The 22,094-nt window shown below is 44.5% G+C and overlaps 1 protein-coding gene across 1 annotated transcript in view; it reads left to right on the forward strand.

The window, feature by feature from the left end:
* MMRN1 (multimerin 1) overlaps positions 1-10,524 on the forward strand; it is a 71,659-nt gene extending 61,135 nt beyond the window's left edge. Inside the window, exons 7-8 of the mRNA XM_064149358.1 lie at positions 7,874-8,020; positions 9,107-10,524. Coding sequence (XP_064005428.1) covers positions 7,874-8,020; positions 9,107-9,528 — 569 coding nt within the window. The 3' untranslated portion in view covers positions 9,529-10,524. The remainder of the gene's footprint in view (positions 1-7,873; positions 8,021-9,106) is intronic.
* Positions 10,525-22,094: the final 11,570 nt, after the last annotated feature.

Genomic DNA, 22,094 nt, shown 5'->3' on the forward strand with positions numbered 1-22,094 from the left:
TCCAGGAAAGCTTTTTCTCTCAAGTTCTGGGAGACCATCCAGAGACATGTGCTGACTTTACTAAAGTTTCTAGAAGAAACCCAAAGGCATAACTGACTAATTATACAACATATTTGATCTTGTATTAGCTTTTTCAATGCAAAAGGATGACAATAAAATTCTAGAAGAAGGTGAATTATGATTCTCATTGATTTCATATTTGAACCTGCTCTAGCAGATTGAGGTTTTTGCTAATTTTATTGTGTTCAGAATTTAGTAATTTTTTGAAATAAAAGAGAAACAATAAGAGACTGTGTTCCATATGCAGGTATATAGAGTTTTGCAGACTTCTTATACTGTGGAAGCAACAAAAGAAAAGGTTTATGTCAGCTAGAGGCTGTAATATGTATATGAGGGATGAAATATCTAACATTTTAGCTGGTACTAACTGTAATGGCCATCCATGGTGAATAAAAAGTCATGGTCTTAAGACAACTTCAGGTATCTAACATATGGAAAATGACAGCCTTTAAAGAAAAAACATACAGTGAACTATTCCATTGTTGTGGTTATGTCTGCTCCTACTTTCCAATGCACTCTGCTGCAGAAACACGTGGTGCAGCTTGAGGGCAGCTTAGTTAGGTTCCTATTTTCCCATTGCCATTTAGTGTCCTGCCTCTTCCCTCAAGAATCTCGAGGCTGCCCTGCTTTCCAAGGTGAATGTACTCTCTTGTTGCATGTCTTGTATTAGTTGTGGTTTGGCTTACTTCACATTATGCCACAAAATGAATATCTGAGAGTCCAGCTGTGTTGTATTTATACATCGGAAACAGTGCAGCTGTCTGAGAAGGACATTCTCACTTTCTGTATCTTGTTTCTGTTTCCTGACTCCCAGCAGAAATGTCACTGGTTTTTAGTGATCCTGAAATCATCAGACTGGAAAAATTCTGTTTAACAGAGAAGCAAAAGTCTAAGTAGCTCAGGTCAGCCTTGACAGCCTGTCCCCATGCAAAACTGGAGGGCAGGGCTGAGGCATTTCTCCTTCTTGCCCAGGAACACTGCTGCTGAACCTTTGTGCTTTTCTGCACCACAAACACCCTACCCAGCACTTACACCTGAACTCCCTGTCAGCGTCCTGAGCACACCAATAGCCTCAACTCCCTAGGGCATCCTGACTTAGCCCTCATACTACACACCCTGCCCGTAAGCTGGGGATCTGTTTTTCAGCTAAGGCCAAATTCCCAGGCCTGTCCAGTCATGCTGGGCTATGATTAACCCTGGTTATGGTGATGACCCTACCATGCCGTGCTTGTCACCTCTCCAAGTAAGACACCTTGAGTTCCTGGATACCTGCACTGTGGGCTTGCCTTTCTTCCTTTGCTCTCTGACACTCATTGCATGTAGGCTCCTGACAATGTTCATCACTCCTGTTGCTTTCAGATTGAGAGCACTAAGACAGAGGTGATTAATAAATGTAGCCTGACAGTTACTTATAACTAAATTGTGAGAATGTTGGTCAGTTCCTTCCTATTCATACATTACCAGACTGAACCACTAGAGTCACTTCTTTCCATAGAGAAACAGTTAAATTCCTCACTATTTGATTTGCTTCTAAATAACACCTCAGTAGATACTCAGAACTTCATTATTTATTTAAAGATTTGTTTCTACAGCATTGAGAGTCTATTTCCCAAAAGAGCTTCTGTCTGCTTGCTCTGATGAAGAGTAGCAAAGCTCAGCATTAACTGGCTCTCCCCACTCCTGCCATGCTGAGTATGAACAGCAACTGCATTCTCCACTAGAAACACCAGCAAAAGCAGCACACTACTGTAATATCACATACAAGTTACAGAGACATGACCTGCTCAGTGGAGATCTGGGGCATTTGCCTAGTACTATGAAAATCCTATCTTGACTTAAACCTCTTCACAACTTCTCCTAGTGCTAGCAGATGAATGCGGCTCCTCAGCTGCCAGTAAGCAAATCTGTACCTGAGGGTTTAGTGTAGGTGAAGCTATGTCTGAATTTAATTTAACTCCAAGGTTAAGTGCAAGCAAAGCCCTCCCTCAACAGACTGTAAAATGGTATCCTCAATCTCATTACCATTTTCTTTTTGTGATCTTTTTCCTGTTTCTTGGCTTTACTTCTCATAAGCAGGGGCAAATTAGCAGAGAGACTGCTGTGTTCTTACACAAAGCTTTTCTATTTTGGGAGTAAGACAAAGTCAGTACAATCAGCAGTTTGCCTTAATTTTCTGCTTCCTTTCATGCTTGGTGAACATGTGGATGCTTGGTAAATGAGAGTGAAATGTTGTGGATGCTCAGTAGATAAGACTGATAAATAACTACAATTAAGCATGCAGCAACAGTACTATATGAGATGAAAAATACTGTTTTCTTGTGCCCAGCTGCCTGTGCTGCCATGACCCCAGTCGTGACAGTCCTAAATTTCTTTACTGCAGGCATCATGGGATGGTGACCCAAGAAACAAGGGAAAATGGACACAGGTGCCTGTCAGAAGGGGCAAAGGAAAACCCTTCCAGCCTCCCTCACCCCCTCAGTTGCCCTTGAACAACAGATATGGGGCACTAGAGTTTGCGGGTGAGGCGGTTTTGGAGGCAGAAGCATCACCATCTGGGGGTTGACTAAAGCATATCAGTTGCCCCCTCGCATCAGAACGAGTACCCAAAAGAAAAAGAGGAGGGTAATTGCTATTGGTGATTCCCTCCTGAACGGAACAGAGAGCCCATATGCTGGCCAGACCCCTCCCACGGGGAAGTCTACTGCCTCCCTGAGGCCCGGGTCAGGGATGTTACCAGAAGGCTGCCTACTGTAGTGCAGCCCTCCTATTGCTATTCGTCACAGCAGGAAATGATGAGGTTGATATCAGAGGTCTAAAAGCAATCGAAAGGGACTTCAAGGCACAGGGAAAAGCAATTGAGGGAGCAGGAGCACAGGTAATCTTTTCATCTACACCCTTAGTCACAGATTGGAATGCAGGGAGGAATAGGAAATCATACCTGGTTAACAAGTGGCTGAGGGGCTGGTGCCACCAACAACATTTTGGATTCTTTGATCTTGGGGAACTTTATATGGCCCCGGGTCTGCTAGCAACAGATGGGGTACAACCAACTCAGAGGGGGAGAAAGATCCTGGCACATGAGCTGGCTGGGCTTGCTGAAAGGGCTTTAAACTGGGCTGGAAGGGGGAGGGGGTTAAACACAGCAGCACTAGAGACAAACCGAAGGAGGCTGAGGGTGGTAGGCCAGGGACAGGGGTAAAGCCAGCAGCCCAGCTGAAGTGTATATACACCAGTGCATGCAGTATGGGTAAGAAACAAGAGGAGCTGGAAGCCTTGGTACAAGAGGCAAACTACGATGTTGTCACCATCACAGAAAGGTGGTGGGATGAGTCACGCAACTGGAGTGCTATAATCAATGGCTACAGACTCTTCAGGAGAGACAGGCGAGGGAGAAGGGGTGGAGGAGTGGCCCTATACATTAGGGATGCTCTGGATGTCACAGAGGTAGAGATTAAGGATGATCAGGTTGAGTCCCTATGGGTGAGAGTTAAGGGGAAGGCCAACAAGGCTGCCATCCTGCTTGGAGTCTGTTCTAGACCACCCAACCAGGAAGAAGAGGTCGATTTATTATTCTTTAAGCAGCTGGAGGCTGCCTCAAGACCACTTGCCCTTGTTCTTGGGGGAGACTTTAACCTGCCAGACACCTGCTGGGACTTTGACACTGCAGAGAAGAGGCAGTCTAGAAGATTCCTAGAGCATATGGAGTACAACTTCTTATCTCAGCTGTTACATGAGCCTACAAGGTGTGCAGCCCTGCTTGACCTGCTGTTCACAAATAGAGAGGGGCTGGTGGGAGGTGTGGTGGTCAGAGGTTGCCTGGAGTCCAGTGACCATGAAATTATAGAGTGAAACCAGGAGGGGCATCAACAGAACCTCCACGTTGGTGGACTTCCAAATGAGTCCACGAAGGTAGGACCTACTTCAAGAAAGAACTCCTGAAGGCGCAGGAACAGGGTGTGCCATTGTGCTGGAAGATGAGCTGACAAGGGAGACAGCCAGACTGGATGGGAAGGAGCTCCTGAAGGGATTAAAGAAAAGAAAGAGGGTGTATCACCTTTGGAAAAAAGGGGAGGTATCCCAGGAAGAGTTCAAGGATGTTGCTAGGTGTTGTAGATAAAAAATGAGAGAGGCAAAAGCCCATTTAGAGCTTAGGCTGCCACTGCTGGTAAGGAGAATAAAACTTGATTCTCTAAGCATATGAATGGCAAGAGAAGGGACAAGGACAACCTCCACTCCTTATTAGATGGACAGAGGAATTTAGTAACAAAGGATGAGGAAAAGGCAGAGGTGCTTAACACCTTCTTTGCCTCAATCTTCAATGGTGGGACAGGTAGTCTCCAGGAGAACTGGCCTCTTGAGCTGGCAGATGGAGACAGGGACCAGTATAGTCCCCCTGCAATCCAGGAGAAAGCAGTAAAGGACCTGCTGAGCCACTTGGATCCTCACAAGTCTGTAGGACCAGATGGGATCTATCCTAGGGTGCTGAGAGAGCTGGCAGATGAGCTGGCCCAGCCACTCTCCATCAACAGTCCTGGCTCACTGGAGAGGTCCTCGGAGATTGGAAGCTGCCAAAGTGATGCCCAATCCACAAGAAGGCCAGAGGGAGGAACTGGGAAATGACAAACCTGTCAGCCTGACCTCAGTGCCAGGCAAGGGCATGGAACAGGTCACCTTAAGCGCCATCACACAGCACCTACAGGATGGCCAAGGGATCAGGCCCAGCCAGCGTGGGTTTAGGAAGGGCAGGTCCTGCCTCACCAACCTGATCTCCTTTTATGATCAGGTTATCTGCCTGGTGAATGTGGGGCAGGCTGTGGATGGAATCTACCTGGACTTCAGCAAAGCCTTTGACACTGTTTGCCACAACAAGCTCCTGGTACAGCTGGCAGCTCATGGCTTGGACAGATTCACTTTGATATGGATCAGGAACTGGCTGGAGGGCCAGGCCTAGAGAGTGGTGGTGAATGGTGCCACATCCAGTTGTCAGCTGTCATTAGTGGTATGCCTCAAGGATCAGTGCTGGGCCCAAGTCCTGTTCTGTGTCTTTACTGATGATCTGGACCAGTGGATTGAGTCCAGAATTAGTAGGTTTGCAGATGACACCAAGCTAGGGGCAGGTGTTGATCTGTTGGAGGGTAGGAGAGCCCTGCAGAGGGACCTGGCCAGGCTGGATGGTTGGGCAGAGGCCAATGGGATAGAAGTTTACAAAGCTAATTGCAGGGTTCTACACTTTGGCCACAACAACCCCAAGCAGCACTGCAAGCTGGGGACAGTGTGGCTGGAGAGCAGCCAGGCACAAAGGGACCTGGAGTGCTGCTAGATAGTAGCTGAACATGAGCCAGCAGTGTGCTCAGGTGGGCAGCAGAGCCAATGTCATCCTGGCCTGTATCAGAAACAGTGTGGCCAGCAGGTCAAGGGAGGCTATTCTTTCCCTGTGCTCAGCACTGGTCAGGCCACACCTTGAGTACTGTGTCCAGTTCTGGGCTTCTCAACTCAAGAGAAATGTTGAGATACTGGAAGGTGTCCGGAGAACGGTGATGAAGCTGGTGAGGGGCCTGGAGCACAGTCCTGTGAGGAGAGGCTGAGGGAGCTGGGAGTGTGCAGCCTGCTGCAGAGGAGGCTCAGGGCAGACCTCATTGCTGTCTACAACTACCTGAAGGGAGGTTGTAGCCAGATGGAGTTGATCTCTTCTCCCAGGCAACCAGCAAGAGAACTAGGGGGCACAGTCTCAAGTTGTGCCGGAGGAGGTCTAGGATGGATATTGGGAGGAAGTTCTTCCCAGAGAGAGTGATTGGCATTGGAATGGGCTGCCCAGGGAGGTGGTGGAGTCACCGTCCCTGGGGGTCTTCAAGAAAAGACTGGATGAGGCACTTAGTTCCATGGTCTGGTTGACTGGTTAGGGCTAGGTGCTAGGTTGGACTGGATGATCTTGGAGGTCTCTTCCAACCTGGTTGATTCTGTGATTCTATGATTCTATTATTCTATGATTCTATGATTCTATTGTCTGTGAAAAGAATTACTGCTGTGTTTTGAAGTCTCTGTGCTCTGTTGGTGCAAATCCAATCCATGCAATGTGCTTTAGCATTCTGCTTACTGAACTGCAATTTCTCATGGAAATAGTTTGTCTTAATGAAATGGCTGGATAGGAATCTGCAGATAACTGTGGGAATTACTGAAGTAACTCTGTGAAGATCCAGTTCAACATTTCCCTGGAAAGAAATAGACCCTTTCCTGGAAAGCTCCCACTTGCCAATCTAGGTTTACTGTGAAAGGACTGTAAAGTTCTCTCTCCAGAGCTCTGCTGGCAATTCCTGGTGAAGCAAATTGTCGTTTTCTGAAGCAACTGACTCCTGTTTGACCACAGCAAGAGAAGGAAAAATGTATGGCTTGGGAACACTTTGTGTTGAGAATTTTTCATGGCAGTTCTTGGTGTGCTGTTCTTCCCCTTCCAACTGCTATGACCATACATTACACAAATTCAGTAATTGCCGTCTCAGACCTGAGCAGTGCTGGATTGATAGATTTCTCCTTATTGGCTGGGTGTGATCTGGCCAGCTTACACATGGTCAGGAAGAGACCCAAGGACATCCTCAGTGAGGATGCTCTGCATGACTACCCCTTTGGTATAAGTTGTGTTGCTTGTGGTAGAAAAATTTGCAACAATCTTGGTAGGCATTCTGGAACTGAATTATTTGCAGGCATGAAGAAGTAATGAAAATGGTTTGGATAACATGTAAGATCTTTTCTCACCAGCAGCCAGACTCTCCTGCAATGATTGTGACACATCGAGGTGAGTAATGTCATAGACCAGAAAGTTCAACCTGTACACTAGCAGTACAAAATCTGTGTTTTGCTACACCCAAGGATAAAGTGGCTCTGTCTGAAAAGGTCAGCCTCAGCTAGTGGAACCAAACTAAGGCACAGATTTGCATGAGCCATCAGGAACAGGACTACTCCTTTTGTCTTGCCAAAAAAAAAGCAAATAATGGTGGATATGTCACTATTGTCTGTTCCAGTCTTTGCCATTTCTCTCTGAAGGCCTCCTGCAGTATCATCAGCTCCAAGTCTCTCAGCTTGGAGCTTGTGTCTTGGCTTCCTATAGTGTCTGAGGGCTAGCATATAAGAAGGAGAGAAGGAGGCTGAGCCAGCTATATGTGGCTCAGCACAAAAAGTGTACTGTCACCATGATCAACTGGAAGAGGGAAGTGAGCAGCTGGTGTTGAGTGGTCAGGTCTCTGTGTCATGCTATGGCAAGGAGGGGTAGGTTCTCAGCCTCCTATCTCCCTGTGTTCTCCAGGTTGAATCTGTCCTGAGGGCCACCTATCTTGCCTTAGATTATTATGGAAAGACTTGTGTAGGGAGCAGCAGAAGGAGAACTTCCTAATGCTTGGTTGTAGCCACACTTTACTGGCTTTAAACTCACATTGCAGGGAGGCCATTATACTAAGGAGGAGAGCAGAGAAGAGCAGGGTTGGTGTTTGTTGACAGGAGTCTCTTGGAGTGTGCAGTCCTAGATGTTCAGATATCCCAATGTTTGGATGGTCCTCATCAGTGAGATGCTCTGAGACAAGAGCTCAGCATTCATAGGTAATTCTGAATACCTTGGAGGGTCTGTCTGAGGTTGTGCTGTGCTCAGGTGAAGAGGGAGGCTACTCTAGTGAAGAGTCTGAACAAGGCTGGAAGAGATCTAAAGTTGACCTCCACACACAACCTCAGCAAGATTCCACTGGCTTTTGGAACTGATAGTCACTTGGGGAGTGTCACTGTAATGGCATTGTGAACAAGGTTGTTGGTTTTCCTCTCTCTGTCACAGGGCAATATTCCTCTTGCATCAGTTCCCCATGCCAGAATGGAGGAACCTGTATCAACGACAGACAGAGTTTTGTTTGTGCTTGTCGCCACCCCTTTGGAGGAGTCAACTGCAGCACCAAGCTGGTGAGCGACACTTCTCTGAGTGTTGGTAAGTAAAGGATTTAGTAGTGCAATAACCAGCAGTATGGGCCTCTGCCACAGGGCCTAATTTAAGAGCATTTGTTGGTCAAAGGTCACACATTTCATTTTATGGGTGCAAACTCAACTAGCAGCACCCCATGTTTTGGTGCTGAAGACATCAATCCTCATCTGTGGCTCATGATCTCTTTCTTTAGTATGACCAGATGCTGGGATGAAATTGAGCTGGGAGCAGCAGTAACAGCTGGAAAGCTCCCTACTGAATTGTGCAAAGTAGGAGGCTGAGCAGCAGGTATATTTGAAGATGATGGAGAATTCAAAGAGGGAGGTAAAAATCACATCAGTGGGGAATACTAACTTCGGCTTGGCCATAAATACTCCATACATATGAGCAGCTACTATGACTTGTGGGACTGTGTCCTCAAGGAGTCTTTTTAGTCATGCCTCTCATTTTCACCAGCAAACCATTAGGGCCGTGAAAAATTATTTTGGAAACAAAAGTCCAAACTGTGCTGATTCAGTCCATAAAACAAATAAATATTTTGCATCCAGGCTACATGGGATGTGAATTTTATGCTGCTCTCAGCAGCCGTTTGACTTCTCACTCATAGCAGCATATGAATAGCAAATAAAGTAATTTGCACAGTGGCAGGGAATCATAATGTGCAGGCTCAGCTTGAAGAGAAAAACGTATACTTTTATTCTATTATTTAACATTGGGAGTGCTAAGCCTCTTCAATGCTTCTCTAAGATTTGTGGAGAACATTCTTGGCTTCAGCACAGCCATATGAACAATGGCAGAAAGCCTGGAGTGGGAAAAACTTTTGAGGGGAGAGTGGAGGATGGAGAAGAACAAAAAAAGCAAGCCTAATGATACCATATTGTAGACAGGGACAAATTTCCCTTGCTGTTTCTGGGTTTATACCCAGTGCTGTGAAGACAACAACTTTCTCTGAGATGGCACAGGAGTGCTGTTTCAGCTGCTGAAGCTGCTGGGCTGTGTGTCTTCAGAAAGCCTGCTTCTGATCTTCTGCCTGCTCTGAGCTGCCATTCTACAATGCAATATCACTTGACATTTTCCTTTGTCCCTGTACAGATTTTTCTAAAGGATCATACAGATATGCACCTATGGTGGCTTTTTTTGCCTCTCATACCTATGGAATGACAACTCCAGGACCCATCAGATTTAACAATCTGGATGTCAACTACGGAGCTTCATTTGCCCCAGCAACCGGAAAGTTCCATGTTCCATATCTGGGTGTCTATGTTTTTGAATACACCATTGAATCATTCAGTCCCCGTGCCTCTGGCTACCTGGTCATTGATGGAATAGACAAACTCACTTTTCAGGCTGAAAATATTAATAACAATAAGTACACTGACAGAGTCATTACTGGAAATGCTTTATTAGAGTTAAATTATGGCCAAGAAGTCTGGCTCAGACTGGCAACTGGTTCTATACCTGCCAAGTATCCACCAGTAACTACATTTAGTGGTTACTTGTTGTATCGTACCTAGGCCACTCACAAATGTCAAAAGGAAGCATCTTACATATGAATTTCTCTTTAAACACTTTGGGTTTCTAATTGCAGTCAGCTTCTCAAAGTAACCATACAATGGCATTTGAAGTGCTAATTCTCCCAGAAGGCACTTGGCTGTAGTCAGCTGGATAGCTACAGAGAGTCCACAGTTTAGAAGTAGGGGAAAACTGAGCGTCTTTCTTATGTGCGCATGTCTGGGAGGCACAAGTATAATTGCTTGCTACATTTACATGACATAAACATGCTTACACAAGGTTACTGAGAATCAGTTAAGATAAATCAAAGCTGGTTTTGATTACTCCTCTGAAACCTGAATGCATCACAAAGGTGATGGATACATTTCAATGATTCAGAAGCTGGGATACTGCTTAGCTCATTGTATCAAGTGATAGCCATGTGTGTATACCCTGTTTGGGAAAAAGTACCTTTCTGTTTCATTGTGCCTGACATTATTCACCACATATCTTTTTATATCAGTGCTTGCGTCATGATTTTTTAATGTAACTGGTATGATAATAAACTGATTCTTTTATCAGGAAAAAAAAAATTGCTTGTTGATACATTCAGAAGGTCTTCATTTATAGTAGTGATCATAACTAGTCATGAGAAAAACATTATAAAGGATTTAGCTGCATCTCTCTTTTGCTTGCAGTACATAAACCACACCTGGATTTCCCTTAGGTTATATGTTTTTGAGCAAACATTGGCTTTGTGTAGATTATAGCATGTCAAGTTCAGCCTACAACATACATAAGGTTCAAAGAGGTAACTGTAATACTTTCTACACTTCAGCTCCATACATTTCTGAATTTTTTGTTTTGTTTCTGAATTATATTCACTAACTACTGAGGCAAGATAAAAGCTGTTTCAGTCTGTGTAAACCAGAATTTGATTTCCAAGAACCAGTCCAAGAAAAAAATACTGTTAGTTCATGGTATGACTGCCTGAAAAAATAAACCCTCAAGTTCACATACTCATCAGTTGCAAGTCCTGGGTTGCTGCAGTTTTTTACTACCTCATTGACCAGTGTTGCTAATAAGGTTTGCACCTGGTTGTTGATTTGGTTAACACCGATGGAGTCGTGCATCCCTTTGTGTTTGTCTGCCTCCCTTTCCTTAACCTCACACCTGAAAAACAACCTTTCTCACACTGCATGTCCTTACCAACTAGTGCTACCAACCAGGTTTGTGGTCATCACTACCTCCCTCCTGTGTGTCATGCAGCTTTGTCTCTGTGTGCTCTTGTTTATGGATATCTTAAAGGACCAGATGCTTTCGTTCCATTGCCTTTACACTCAGTGTATTCTACTGCTCCAAGATAGCTTATTGAAGCTAAAAATGTTTTGAAACTCCCTGAATTCTTTTATTTTCCACTGTCTGGAACATTTTTTGAAAACACCTGAGAATCTTCAGCTTTCCTCTTAGTCCTACTTAGTGTATCTTACCAGACCTGAAGACGAATGTCCATAGCATGCTTGTGCCAGTAAGATAATCCATCTTCCCTCAGGGGTTTAAAGCTACATTTTCTTGTTCAGAACTGAAATGTGCATTCTCCACCAGGAGCACAGGCACTGAGACATGTCTGTGGAGTGCCTGTGTGCACTGGTTACCTGAACTTCAGAAGCTTGAAGCACTGAAAGGCATTCTCCCAGCTTCAGGGGGAGCATCCTACCATAGCTTGTGGTTAAGGATAGCAGTTTAGAATTCATGAACTCTTTCAATCCAAACACTTCTTGTGAGGCCCTAAATCCAGTAATCAGTTGATAAAAGATCTTGCAGCACATAAATGGGTATTAAAATATTCCCTATTTCCTCTAAGGGTCTGGGGGGGAAAATGAGCCATTATTCTAAAGGTCAACTGCAAAACTTGTTATCAGCCTGGGAGGTTTTGTGGTTGTTTTGGTTAGGTTTGGGGTTCTTTTTGAGACAGAAATCGTCTCTTCTTGGTACCTGATGGATTCTTAATGTACCACGAACACTGAAATGAACATGCTATAGACCTTTCTCCTGTTGCACACCATATTTTTCTGCAAACACTCAAAATCCTTGATGCAGCACTGACTCCACCTACCACATTATAGTGACCACAAGCTCAAATCCTTTCTTGTATTACTTTGTCATTTTAATGTGTTTAGTCCTCTGTGTTCCTGCTGTGGCTATGGCTAAATGGCATGAAAATTACTCTGCAGATGAAATTCAAACGACCCACCAGAGACTGCATCTCTGTTTTAATGTGGCTTACTTTGCCTTTGCTGCCCTTGCTACTAAATTCTTCAAGCTGGGTCCTCATCTTCACAGGTACAAATTTCCCCTGACAGCTAGATACATTCAATGTCCTTGTACTGGTTTTCTTTCCACTTTTGTCTTTCTTCCTTTCTTTTTTTTGTTTATTTTTCTGTTGTTGTTTTGTTATTTTTTCCTCTCTTCCTCACAAAACTCCAAATTCATTTGAGTAGAGTAAGAATTTCTTTTAAAAACACATCTGTAAGACTAACACATAGAAAAATAATTTTCTTAGATAGAAAAATGATTTCCTTAGAATATGATAGTACTGAAGCTTATTATTCAAAATATGGGAGAAATATTTTAAATATAATAAATATCCCCTCCCCTTTTTATACTGTGTAATAATCCATTTGATTTTTCCTTAAACATAATGAGATGGAGTCTACCTGTCTGTCTATTGCTACAAACTGAACTGCAGATTATTCACCATGAAGACAGGTCTACATTGACCATTGAGGCTTATTTACAGGCTTGCGACTTTGCACCAGGGCTGCCTGAACTGATGAAGCAAACAGTATTGAAAGATAATGGAGGATCAATAAAATCAGTCAGCCTACATGTTATACAGAACAGGTAATCAGTCTGAACTTCTTAGGCATCAACCAGGAAAAGTGGTTCCTGAGGCACCTTGTCACCCGTCTGCTTTCATTTGCCTGCTCCGATTTGCATTCCCTAATGACAGCAGGCAACAGATCTGAATGTTCATCTCTACCCACAGCCCTCGTGAGGGACCACAAAGCTATCCTCAGCCTTTGTGCTTCAGAGTGAGCTGCCGTCTCTTTATTTGGGTGACTCAATAACCATGGCAACATTTTGTCTGGTTTGGCTTTGACAAGCCCCTTCAGTTTCCTCCAGAGCTTGCATTATCATTTCCTCACCTACACCAACCGAGTTATTACTGAATGCAGTCCGCAGCCCCTCATGCACTGAGCATTCGTGCTGGCCTCAGCAGCGTATTTTCCAAACATACCCTTACCAGCTCAACAGCCACTAGAACCCTGCTCAGCTCCAGTTCATGCCGAACCTCCCAGCTAACGCACCTGCCTGATGCTGACTCGTGGACATTGCCTTCTGTCCTTCCATCAAGGATGTTTTTGTGTAATGATTTTTTCCCCCTCAGAAATAATAACACCTACATTGTCAGCAAGCTGGAAGAAAGCCATTATTTGTGAATTCAAATATTGATCTGAATGCCTCTGGTAGAAGCAACACTGCAGCTAAACCCCACCAAAGCCAGTGGCTATCTGGTGATTGAATGCTTTCAGCTGAGGTAGCAAGTACTTTGAGACAGTTGCTAAGGTAAATCTTCCTAGCAGCTAAATTCAGGCAGGTGAGCAGAAGAGTGTGAAACAAAACAAAATAAGAACAAGACTTCTACTTTTGACATTTCCAAGGAACAAAAAGGTATACCAAGGCTTTACACATCTTTCACTGGTCGCTGCTGCGTGGGTGAAGGAGCTGTTGCCTGACAGCTCCGTGGAAGCCGTTAATGCCTTCAGGCCAGCAGATATATCACAGTGTTAACAAGGGCTGCATTCTTCCATCCAGCTTGTGCTTGCTTACCCCACGCTCCTTTCTACATTCGGCTGACTGCTTTGCAAAAGCAGAAGGGAATATTCTTCACCTGTTAGGCAAGTTTTTTGTACTTGCTTACTGACTCTTACTGGTGTAATCACATTTTCAGGAGAGTTCTGTAAGAGTACAGCTATTTATCACCTCTTTGCATTTAAACTGCACAGAGGAAATCCCTTTATAGTACTTTTTTTCCTTTGCAGACCTTCCATTCCCCATTCTTGTATGACAGCAGTGGTGGCAGGAGAGCTGTCAGGGGTGGGATAGTATGAAATGCTGTCTTCAGGTGGGACTCCAGTCAAGAGTGCTTGGTAAGAAAACTTTACCATCAGCAACTTCCTAGCTAAAGCTGCTATAGATACGTTACAACCAGCACCCTGGCTGGTAATGAAATTCTTTGCCCTGCTTCCCCACCCTCAGAAGTCTCTGGTGGCTGATAGCTGAAGACAGCCTTCTGCATTCACATATTACATGTAAACAAACTGAAGTGCTACTGAAAATATTTATTGTGATGGTTGAAGATTCCTGTCTTAGGAAATACAAGTGGCAAACAAAACAGATCTTGGGTGTTTACACACAGTATTCAAGTGTTTCCAGAAAGCTCACTATTGGAATCTGAAGAGTTGGAAGATACCACACAAATTATCTGAAGTGCCCAGAAGATCTTTATAAATAACAAAAGCCTTTCTGAAAACAGTTTTAACCTATTAAGCAGTGTATCCCAAATCCACACCGATTTAGAGTGATGATGGCTTGAATACCTCCTGCGAAATCAGACATTCGACACTAAAAATCTGATAGGGCACCCTTCCTCCTTATCTAATGGCAGAGTCAAGAATGGTGGCAATTAGTAATACAATCACGAAATGAGGGTCATGTTTAGGTAATTATCCTCAGTCCTATCTGGCTGTTCTGACTGCTGTGCAAATTGCCTTGGCCGGCAATAAAGAAAAGTTCAGTCATCCATTCCTGGGCGAGGGCTTCTTCCTTACTGAAGTGAAAGAACACACTGGAGAAAAGTGTTCATGATTACTTTCTGACAAAGAAAGGGCCATTGCCAGTCTATACAAGCAAGAGGCAATTTTTAGGCTCAGCATTTAGACATGTTCTAGAAAAGTCAGTAGACTTCAAGTGCAATTTCCATCAATTATTTCTAGTGTCTAAGCTGATCACTGTTACCTTGGCCTCAACACCTGAGCATTCTGCAACTTACCAATAGGCACTCACTATCATGACACATTTAATTCTGGGACAACAGGAACTATGCTTACAGGAAAAGGAAGGCAATTTCACTAAAAGTTAAAAGGTGGCAAAGGAAATCACAGGATGGCACCATCAATGTGTTAAATACCACCTATCTTGGCCAAAAAGTGCTAAAGATCAGCCCCTACCATGCTGAATTTCTTGTGTGAAGTAAACAGAAATACAAGGAGAGATATGAGGAACTCCTACCTTCTAGAGCAGAAAGTGCAAATCTAGATCCACCCTTCCATTTGTGGCCTTATCTTGTTTGCACAGGTTTGGACTTTGCCTTAATTAGTACACATGGCCATTATCCCCAAAGGGAGTTCATGTGCTTAAATAACTGTGAAGGAAGACACAGGTGCATAACCCAGGGAAATAACCAGGCCCTGCTTGTACCTAGCATAAGATAAAACAAACATTTACCCTTTTGCTTGTTTGATGTACCTTACAAGCAACAACATAAACAGTCTGCAAACATCTGCAAATTTTCCCAGTGAATGCTAATGAGATAACACAGGCACATCAAAGGCTCTGTACTGACAGAGGAAAATAATCTCCAAATATTTTTTTTACAACAATAAGAGCACTTGGAGATCCTTTTGGGTTAACATACTGCTGGTTGCCCAGCAGTGCTACCCAGCAGCAGGTTGTAGCCAGCAGGTAGACCTTGATCTAGTATTTGAAGCAGAATTAGGAGCAGGTTCAAATATATGAAGGTAGAAGACAGTTAAAACCAGAGAAAAATAAACAGAGTGCAGGGAGACTTAGCTGAGAGCTAGGAGAATTCATTGCCTGGTGCATAGGACAGGCTTCTAGAGCTTTCTAACACTGCTGAGAATCAGGCTAAAGTTCTCTTCTGTGCTGATGAGAAAGGCTTCCTGTTTGCTGAAGACAGAGTGTGAATGACAAGCCGTATGGATCTGTAAAATCAGATTTTACAATGAAAGCATTTAAACACAAGTAAAGTCTTGGTGTTCACCTGAAAGGGAAGGGAGGTACAGAGCAAAGAATCCTGCAACTTACGAAACATCCCAGGGATGCTACTGATGAGAGGAGCAAAACTTCAGTGGGCCTGAACAGTGTACTTGCTTTGTTACTGGGAAGGAGATGATTAAACTAGGGACATTCAGGGCATCCTAGAGGATTTCAGCTCTTATTGTGCCATCTCCAAGAATGAAATAAAGACTAGGGTGTTACTCACAAAGGTAACTCCAGCCTGTGCATTGATGTGTATATACAGAGCTTCCCTTGGCTTATGGGAACTGGGAAAAGTAAAGTTAACAAGTGAACTATCTCCTGCCAAATTACCTGATGTCAGCTGCCTGAAGTTCTGAGGGCACTCTTGCATTATGTTACTATGGAAAAAATTGAATCCTTATCTAAATGAGAACCAAGTAAATGTATTAAAAAATACATTTAAGAAAATAATGACATTACATTTTGCAGTTAAAAATTCCCAGACAAACTTTTAAAAATGTTAGTAAAAAAGACCCAACAATTTTCCAGAATATGTTGAGGGAAGCTTTAAATAAGGAATTCGTTTTGCAGCCCTTTAGTTCTGCTATCTTGAACACGCAGGAGGGAGGAAGTGCCTTTTTCCTGCACCCAGAAAGCAGTGCTAGTGGCAGAGTTAGTGTAAAGTTCTTAGAATCACAAAATTACAGACTGTTAGGGGTTGGAAGGGACTTTCAGGGATGTTCAAGTCCAGTCCCTCTGCCAAAGCAGGATCACCTAGGCCAGGCTACACGGGAACATGTCCAGGACAGTTTTGAAGTTATCAAGAGAAGAAAACTCCACAACCTCTCTGAGCAGCCTGCTCCATTGTTCTGTCACCCATACTGTGGAGAAGTGGCTCCTCATGTTGAAGTGGAACCTCCTGTGCTCTGCCTTGTACCTGTTGTTCCTTGTCCTATCCCTGGGCAGCACCAAAAAGAGCTTGGCACCTTCATCTTGCTCCCCAACCCTCAGATACTTATAAACACTGATCAGATCCCCTCTCAGCCTTCTGTTGTCAAGCTTACGCAGGCTCGGGGCTGTGCGCTTCCCTTCTCAGGCCGTGTGATTCAGGCGCATGGCCTTTCCGTCTGCTGGCAGAGGGCTGGCTGGGGCACACGTGCATGGCAGGAGCTGTACTGCAGTGGTGTTGGAATGTGTCATGTGTTTGACAGAGGGAAAATTACATTGGTAGTAGGCATTTAAAAGGGTGAAGTATCAGAGAAGTAGAAGTGCCTGAACACTGGCAGGCTAAGAGCTAGTGTTCCACTCACATCAAGTTTTCTTGATGGTCTCCTGTTATGTTTACACCTTTTCACCTCCAAGCTGCTCTCACCTGTGATCGTGAGTCTTGCAGCTTGTGACCAGAGTGCTCTTTGTGTCTTTTTGCCATCTAGGAAGAGTGTGACCAAAACTACTGAATGCTGGCAACTTGCTCCTAAGCCTAACCAAGTGTTAAGGTGGATCAGTCATCTCAGGATGAAGTGTTACCTATGATGAATTATGCTGTTGTCTTTGTAAAGTGGCTAACCCTTACTTACCAGCTGTTGGCTAAAATAACGACGTCTGGTGCAAAAGGACTGTCCTGGCACAACCTTTCATCGCCACTACTGCTACTTTTCAAAAGTGCTGGGAATGACAGCTTGGGTATGAAGCTGCTTCCCAGGTAACACCTTTAATGAGAACTGTTTGTCTGAGTTTTGATCTTTTGCTAGCCTGGTGACTAACCTCTGTGGAATCAAAGCAGCTCCTGTGCACTGAGAACAGCATGCTGCAAGTGCTGATGTTGTTGGACCTACCTCTCAGGCCTGACACTTTACCTCTGAAACAGTCAATACTCCCACAGTATTTAGATCTTTCTGTAGTGAATCCCACACAGTTTTGTGCTTTTTACTTGCTTTTATTTCCTGCTGTTTCACTCCAGATACACTGAAATCTCTCAAGATCTTGGTGTTTGTATCCATGCTGCTCTGATACTCTACATTTCTTTGGAGCAGGCAGCTGCCTTGGTTCTAGTTTAAATTCCCAGAAACTCAAATATATTTGATAGAGCCAATAACAATTCTTTACAGTGCCCTTCCCTCTTCCCCGCTTCTTTCCCAAAAGAAAGAAAATTAGATGTAGAGAGAGGAAAGGCAAGCACACCCAAATAAAGAATCTCACTCCGATTTAGAAGTTGAAAAAAAGAAGAGTTTAACAATAAATTAGAAAGGTATCTGAAGTGCTGAGTTGGCCTCACTTAGGCTGCACTGGAGTGGGGAAGACAGGCTCATACCAGTGTGGTACATAGGTGGTCAATCTGTTTATTGAAGCTAAGTGTGATGCTTATACTGTGGAGTTCAGTACAGGGGCATGTACTTCTGATAGGCTTACATAGCAGAGAGTGGGCTGTCCATACATATAGAGGCAGACCTGACCAACTACCCTACTTAATCGCCCTTTGTGCAGCTAGCCACAACATTTTCTCATTCCCAAGGCTGACCAGCCTGCCCTCCTTGCACATCTCAGAACTTTCTCAGCTTCTCTACTAGCCTCCCAAGGCCACTTTTCTGTAGCTGTGCCTCCTTATCAGAATGACCTAAGTCTGCTCAGTTACTCAGCCCTGCTCAAACCCCAGCATCTCCCCCTTTCTTTTAAATATTGCAGATATTATGCCTCTGATCATACCTCACGCACATCTTGCTACATATGGTAAATATACAATGATGTATACAGTCATATCAACCAGGCTTCTAAGCCATCCTGCTAGTCCCCAGTCTCTAAGGATCTTGTCAAGCCAATTCCATCTACCTTCTTTCTTGAGTCTTAATACACCATCTTTCAAGTGCTGGATGCTGGCATGTCTCAATTCTGGATGATCAGATAGGTTCCTCGAAATCTTCACCCCCGTGGCCTTGTGCTAGAGGCAGAAGGTCAATGGCAGCCCCGTTTTGCAAAGTCGCATGTCAAATGCTGTCAACATCTAATAACAAACCCCACAGAGCTTTGATAGTAGCATTAGTTTGTTTAGCAAGCCAATAGTTAAGCTTATCTAACAACCCCAAAGCTTTTCTGGCTGCTACCCCTGGTGCTATGAAACTGGCAGTGAATCGCTGTTCAAAAGACCAAAACTCCAGATGATCATCCCCGTCACAGAAGCACGCATGTACGCTACATTTTTGACTGGGCTCTGTGCGGTAAGCGATGCTGTAGAATCGTAGATGTATTTGGAGTTAACAGAGAAAGACACCCTAAACTACTATATTCCTTAGATGTGAAGGAATATCAGGCCAAACTCTGTCCCCACAGGTGAAAAAATGAGAGCCCTGATTCAGCCTGGCTTTCCATTGTGCTCACCTAGTGGGCCAGTATCTTTTCCTCAGACTCCCACTGTTCTGGACTCACTCTATAATTGCAGGAGTTTTGATGTTTTCGCTGCACTCCCTTGCTATGACCTGTGTCTGTTGTCTATTATGCTTAAGAGCTACTAATTTCTGAATATGAGACAAAAGAGATACCCTAGATCTAACTACAGTGTAACAGTATCCATGGCTGACAAATGGACTTGTGGGTGTCACAGCCCTGCACATTCAGACTCCATCCATATAGACTTAACTCCCACAATTCCTCTTTTTGTTTTAAAATTAAGGCAGTGTTTCTCATCTTTTGCAGGGCTCTTCACAAAAAGATACCAAACACAGCATTTTAAACATTGCTAACAAAACAGTTGTTCCTCATATTTGCCAGTGAGTGGGTTTGGCCCTAATAACAGAGGTCAAATGAAATACCTAACTCAAAGCGTGACCAAAACCTACACACAAACCATATCTCATACACATTTCTCTGCACAGCAGTCTGAGCTCACTGCCAAAAATCTTGTGCACATAACAAGCTGATATCCATCAAACAAACCCAAGCACATTCATTCCATGATTTTTGAGTTTTCCTCTTCTCTCTCCTTTTTTTTGTTTTTTGTTTTTTTAATCCTTATCCACAATATTTTGTGATTCCCAGGGCTGAGCAGCCTGCCCTCCTCGCAAAGCTCAGAACTTTCTCAGCTTCTCTCCTAGCTTCCCAAGGCCACTTTCCTGCAGCTGTGCCTCCTTATCAGAATGACCTAAGTGTGCTCAGTTACTCAGCCCTGCTCAAACCCTAGCACTGAAGTAAGGAAGTTAGAAAGGTATAGAGAAGGGAAAACAAATACAAAATGTGTAAATACAACCAGATTTTTGATGGCAGTGACCTTGTCAGCCTCGTGGGTAATGGCCACGTAGTAAAACAAAGAGAACCAGGAACAGGATGGTGATGGTGGTAAGCAGGAAGGCAGGGAGCACAGAAGGAGAGAACAGGAAGTTCCCCCTGCTTTTATGGACCTTTAGACAGGAAGGGGCAGTGGCCTGACCATCACCTGTTAGTGTTCAGACCCACCCCTGGGGAGAGGTCAAGCCCACCTAGGGTCAGGTTCAAGGTCACTCCCCCTGGAGGGTTAACCCTGTACATTCCACCCCTTCTTTAGACTGTTTCCACCTTCCTGAAAACAGTCTCTTTTTCCAAAGACAGAAAAATGTGTCCATGCATTAAGAGTTCTTAAGTCCTTCTTTGTTTCCGGCTGCATCCCAAGGCAATGAGCTTCTCCGGTGCAGGTTGGTGAAGTGAGGTGTGAGCAGGACAGGAAAATGGAGGAAGAATCAGGGAAACAGGAACAGTTCTTGTGGGAAACTCAGGAAAAAGTCTTTTCCCTCTGGCAGGAAACATCAGGAACAGTCTTTTGCTGTAGGGCATCAGGGGAACAGGTGTAGGTGAGATGGTTGTAGACATCCTCTGGAGGGAAATCAGGAACAGTCTTTCCCTGTAGGGCATCAGGGAAAATCAGGTGCAGGGTTCTGCTGGACACCTTGTTGTCATGATGTAGAACTCCTCTGGATCACTGCTTGTGTGGCATAGGTTCTGTTGGATGCTGTGTGTTCTGTTGTGATGCGATGCTGTAGAATCCCTCTGGATAGCTGTTTGTGTGGTGTGGATTCTGCTGGACGTGTTGTGATGAGGGTGTAACTACAAAAACAACATACAACCACTTAGAAACTATTATACAATTATTATACAACTATGACACAAGGTTACTTGGAACCAACTCTGAGATTTAGACCTTTTCAGCTAGAGTGAGGTTTCTCTGGGGAACACACTCGATAGTACCCGTTTCAAGCATTACCCAGTATGTGTGACTAGGACCCTCTGCAGATACCACCCCTTTGATAGGTTTGCCCCCAGAAGCAGGAGCAACCCACACAGTTTTCCCCAGTAGATTCCTTTCACAGACTACAGGAACTCCATCTCCCTCAGCTATGGGCAGTAGGGCAGACTGAGCAGGACCAGCTCTGTTGACTGATCCCCTGCTGTTAACCAGCCAGGTGGCTTCTGCAAGGTGCTTCTCCCAGTGTTTGAAAGTTCCACCCCCTCATAGCTTTCAGGGTGGCCATTGTGTCACTCAATCTTTCCTGCAGCTTGTGGATATTATGGGATGCAGTAAACCCATTCTATCCCATGTTCTTTTGCCCAGTTGCTTATGAGGTTGCTCTTGAAATGGGTCCCATTGTCTGACTCTATTCTCTCTGGGGTACCGTGTCTCCACAGGATGTGACTCTGCAGACCCAGAATGGTGTTACAGGCAGTAGCATGAGGTACTGGGTAGGTTTCCAGCCACCCAGTGCTTCCCTCCACCATGGTTAGCACACACTGTTTGCCACTGTGAGACCAAGGCAGAGTGATGTAATCCATCTGACAGGCCTCCCCATACTTGTATTTTGGCCACCGTCCCCTGTACCACAAAGGCTTCATGCGCTTAGCTTGCTTTATGGCGGCACAGATGTCACAGTCATGGATAACCTGAGCTATGGCATCCATGGGTATGTCCAGGGACCTGTCTTGGGCCCATTGGTATTGTCCATGTTTTCCCCATGTTCACACAGTGTTCTCCACAGTGAGCCCCTAGGTGTCACCTGTCTGGCTTAGACTGGTCTCCTACGAGGAGGAGGGGGAGTAGGGCAGTCTGCGTTTCTAACAGCTGAGACCTGTACCCATTCAGAAGGTGAAGAGCAATCGTCCTCTGTCTTGTGCAGTTCAGAGACAGAGGCCTTAAGCTCATTCATCTCTTTGGTAAGGGCTTCCAGAACTGATATCAAGGCCATTCTAGAGACACTGTCTTCAAACAGCCTCAGGTCATTAACAAATTCCCAGAAGATTGGAAGATTGTTCATGTCTCTGCCCAAGAGCAGCCCTCCCAGTGCGTGTGTGCGTATGTGAAAGGGGCACCTTGGGTCAATTTCTTTAAGAGGGCTGGTTTCACAGGGACCTCATCTGGATCCAGAGGCAGTTAGCCATTTCCATAGATTATCTCTTGCACAGCCATTTGCCTTTGGTACATGATCCCCTGTTCCATATTTGCCCACTTAAGAAGGTGGAAGATCATGTC

Source organism: Pogoniulus pusillus, chromosome 9 (assembly GCF_015220805.1).
Source record: "Pogoniulus pusillus isolate bPogPus1 chromosome 9, bPogPus1.pri, whole genome shotgun sequence".
Taxonomy (NCBI): Eukaryota; Metazoa; Chordata; class Aves; order Piciformes; family Lybiidae; genus Pogoniulus; species Pogoniulus pusillus.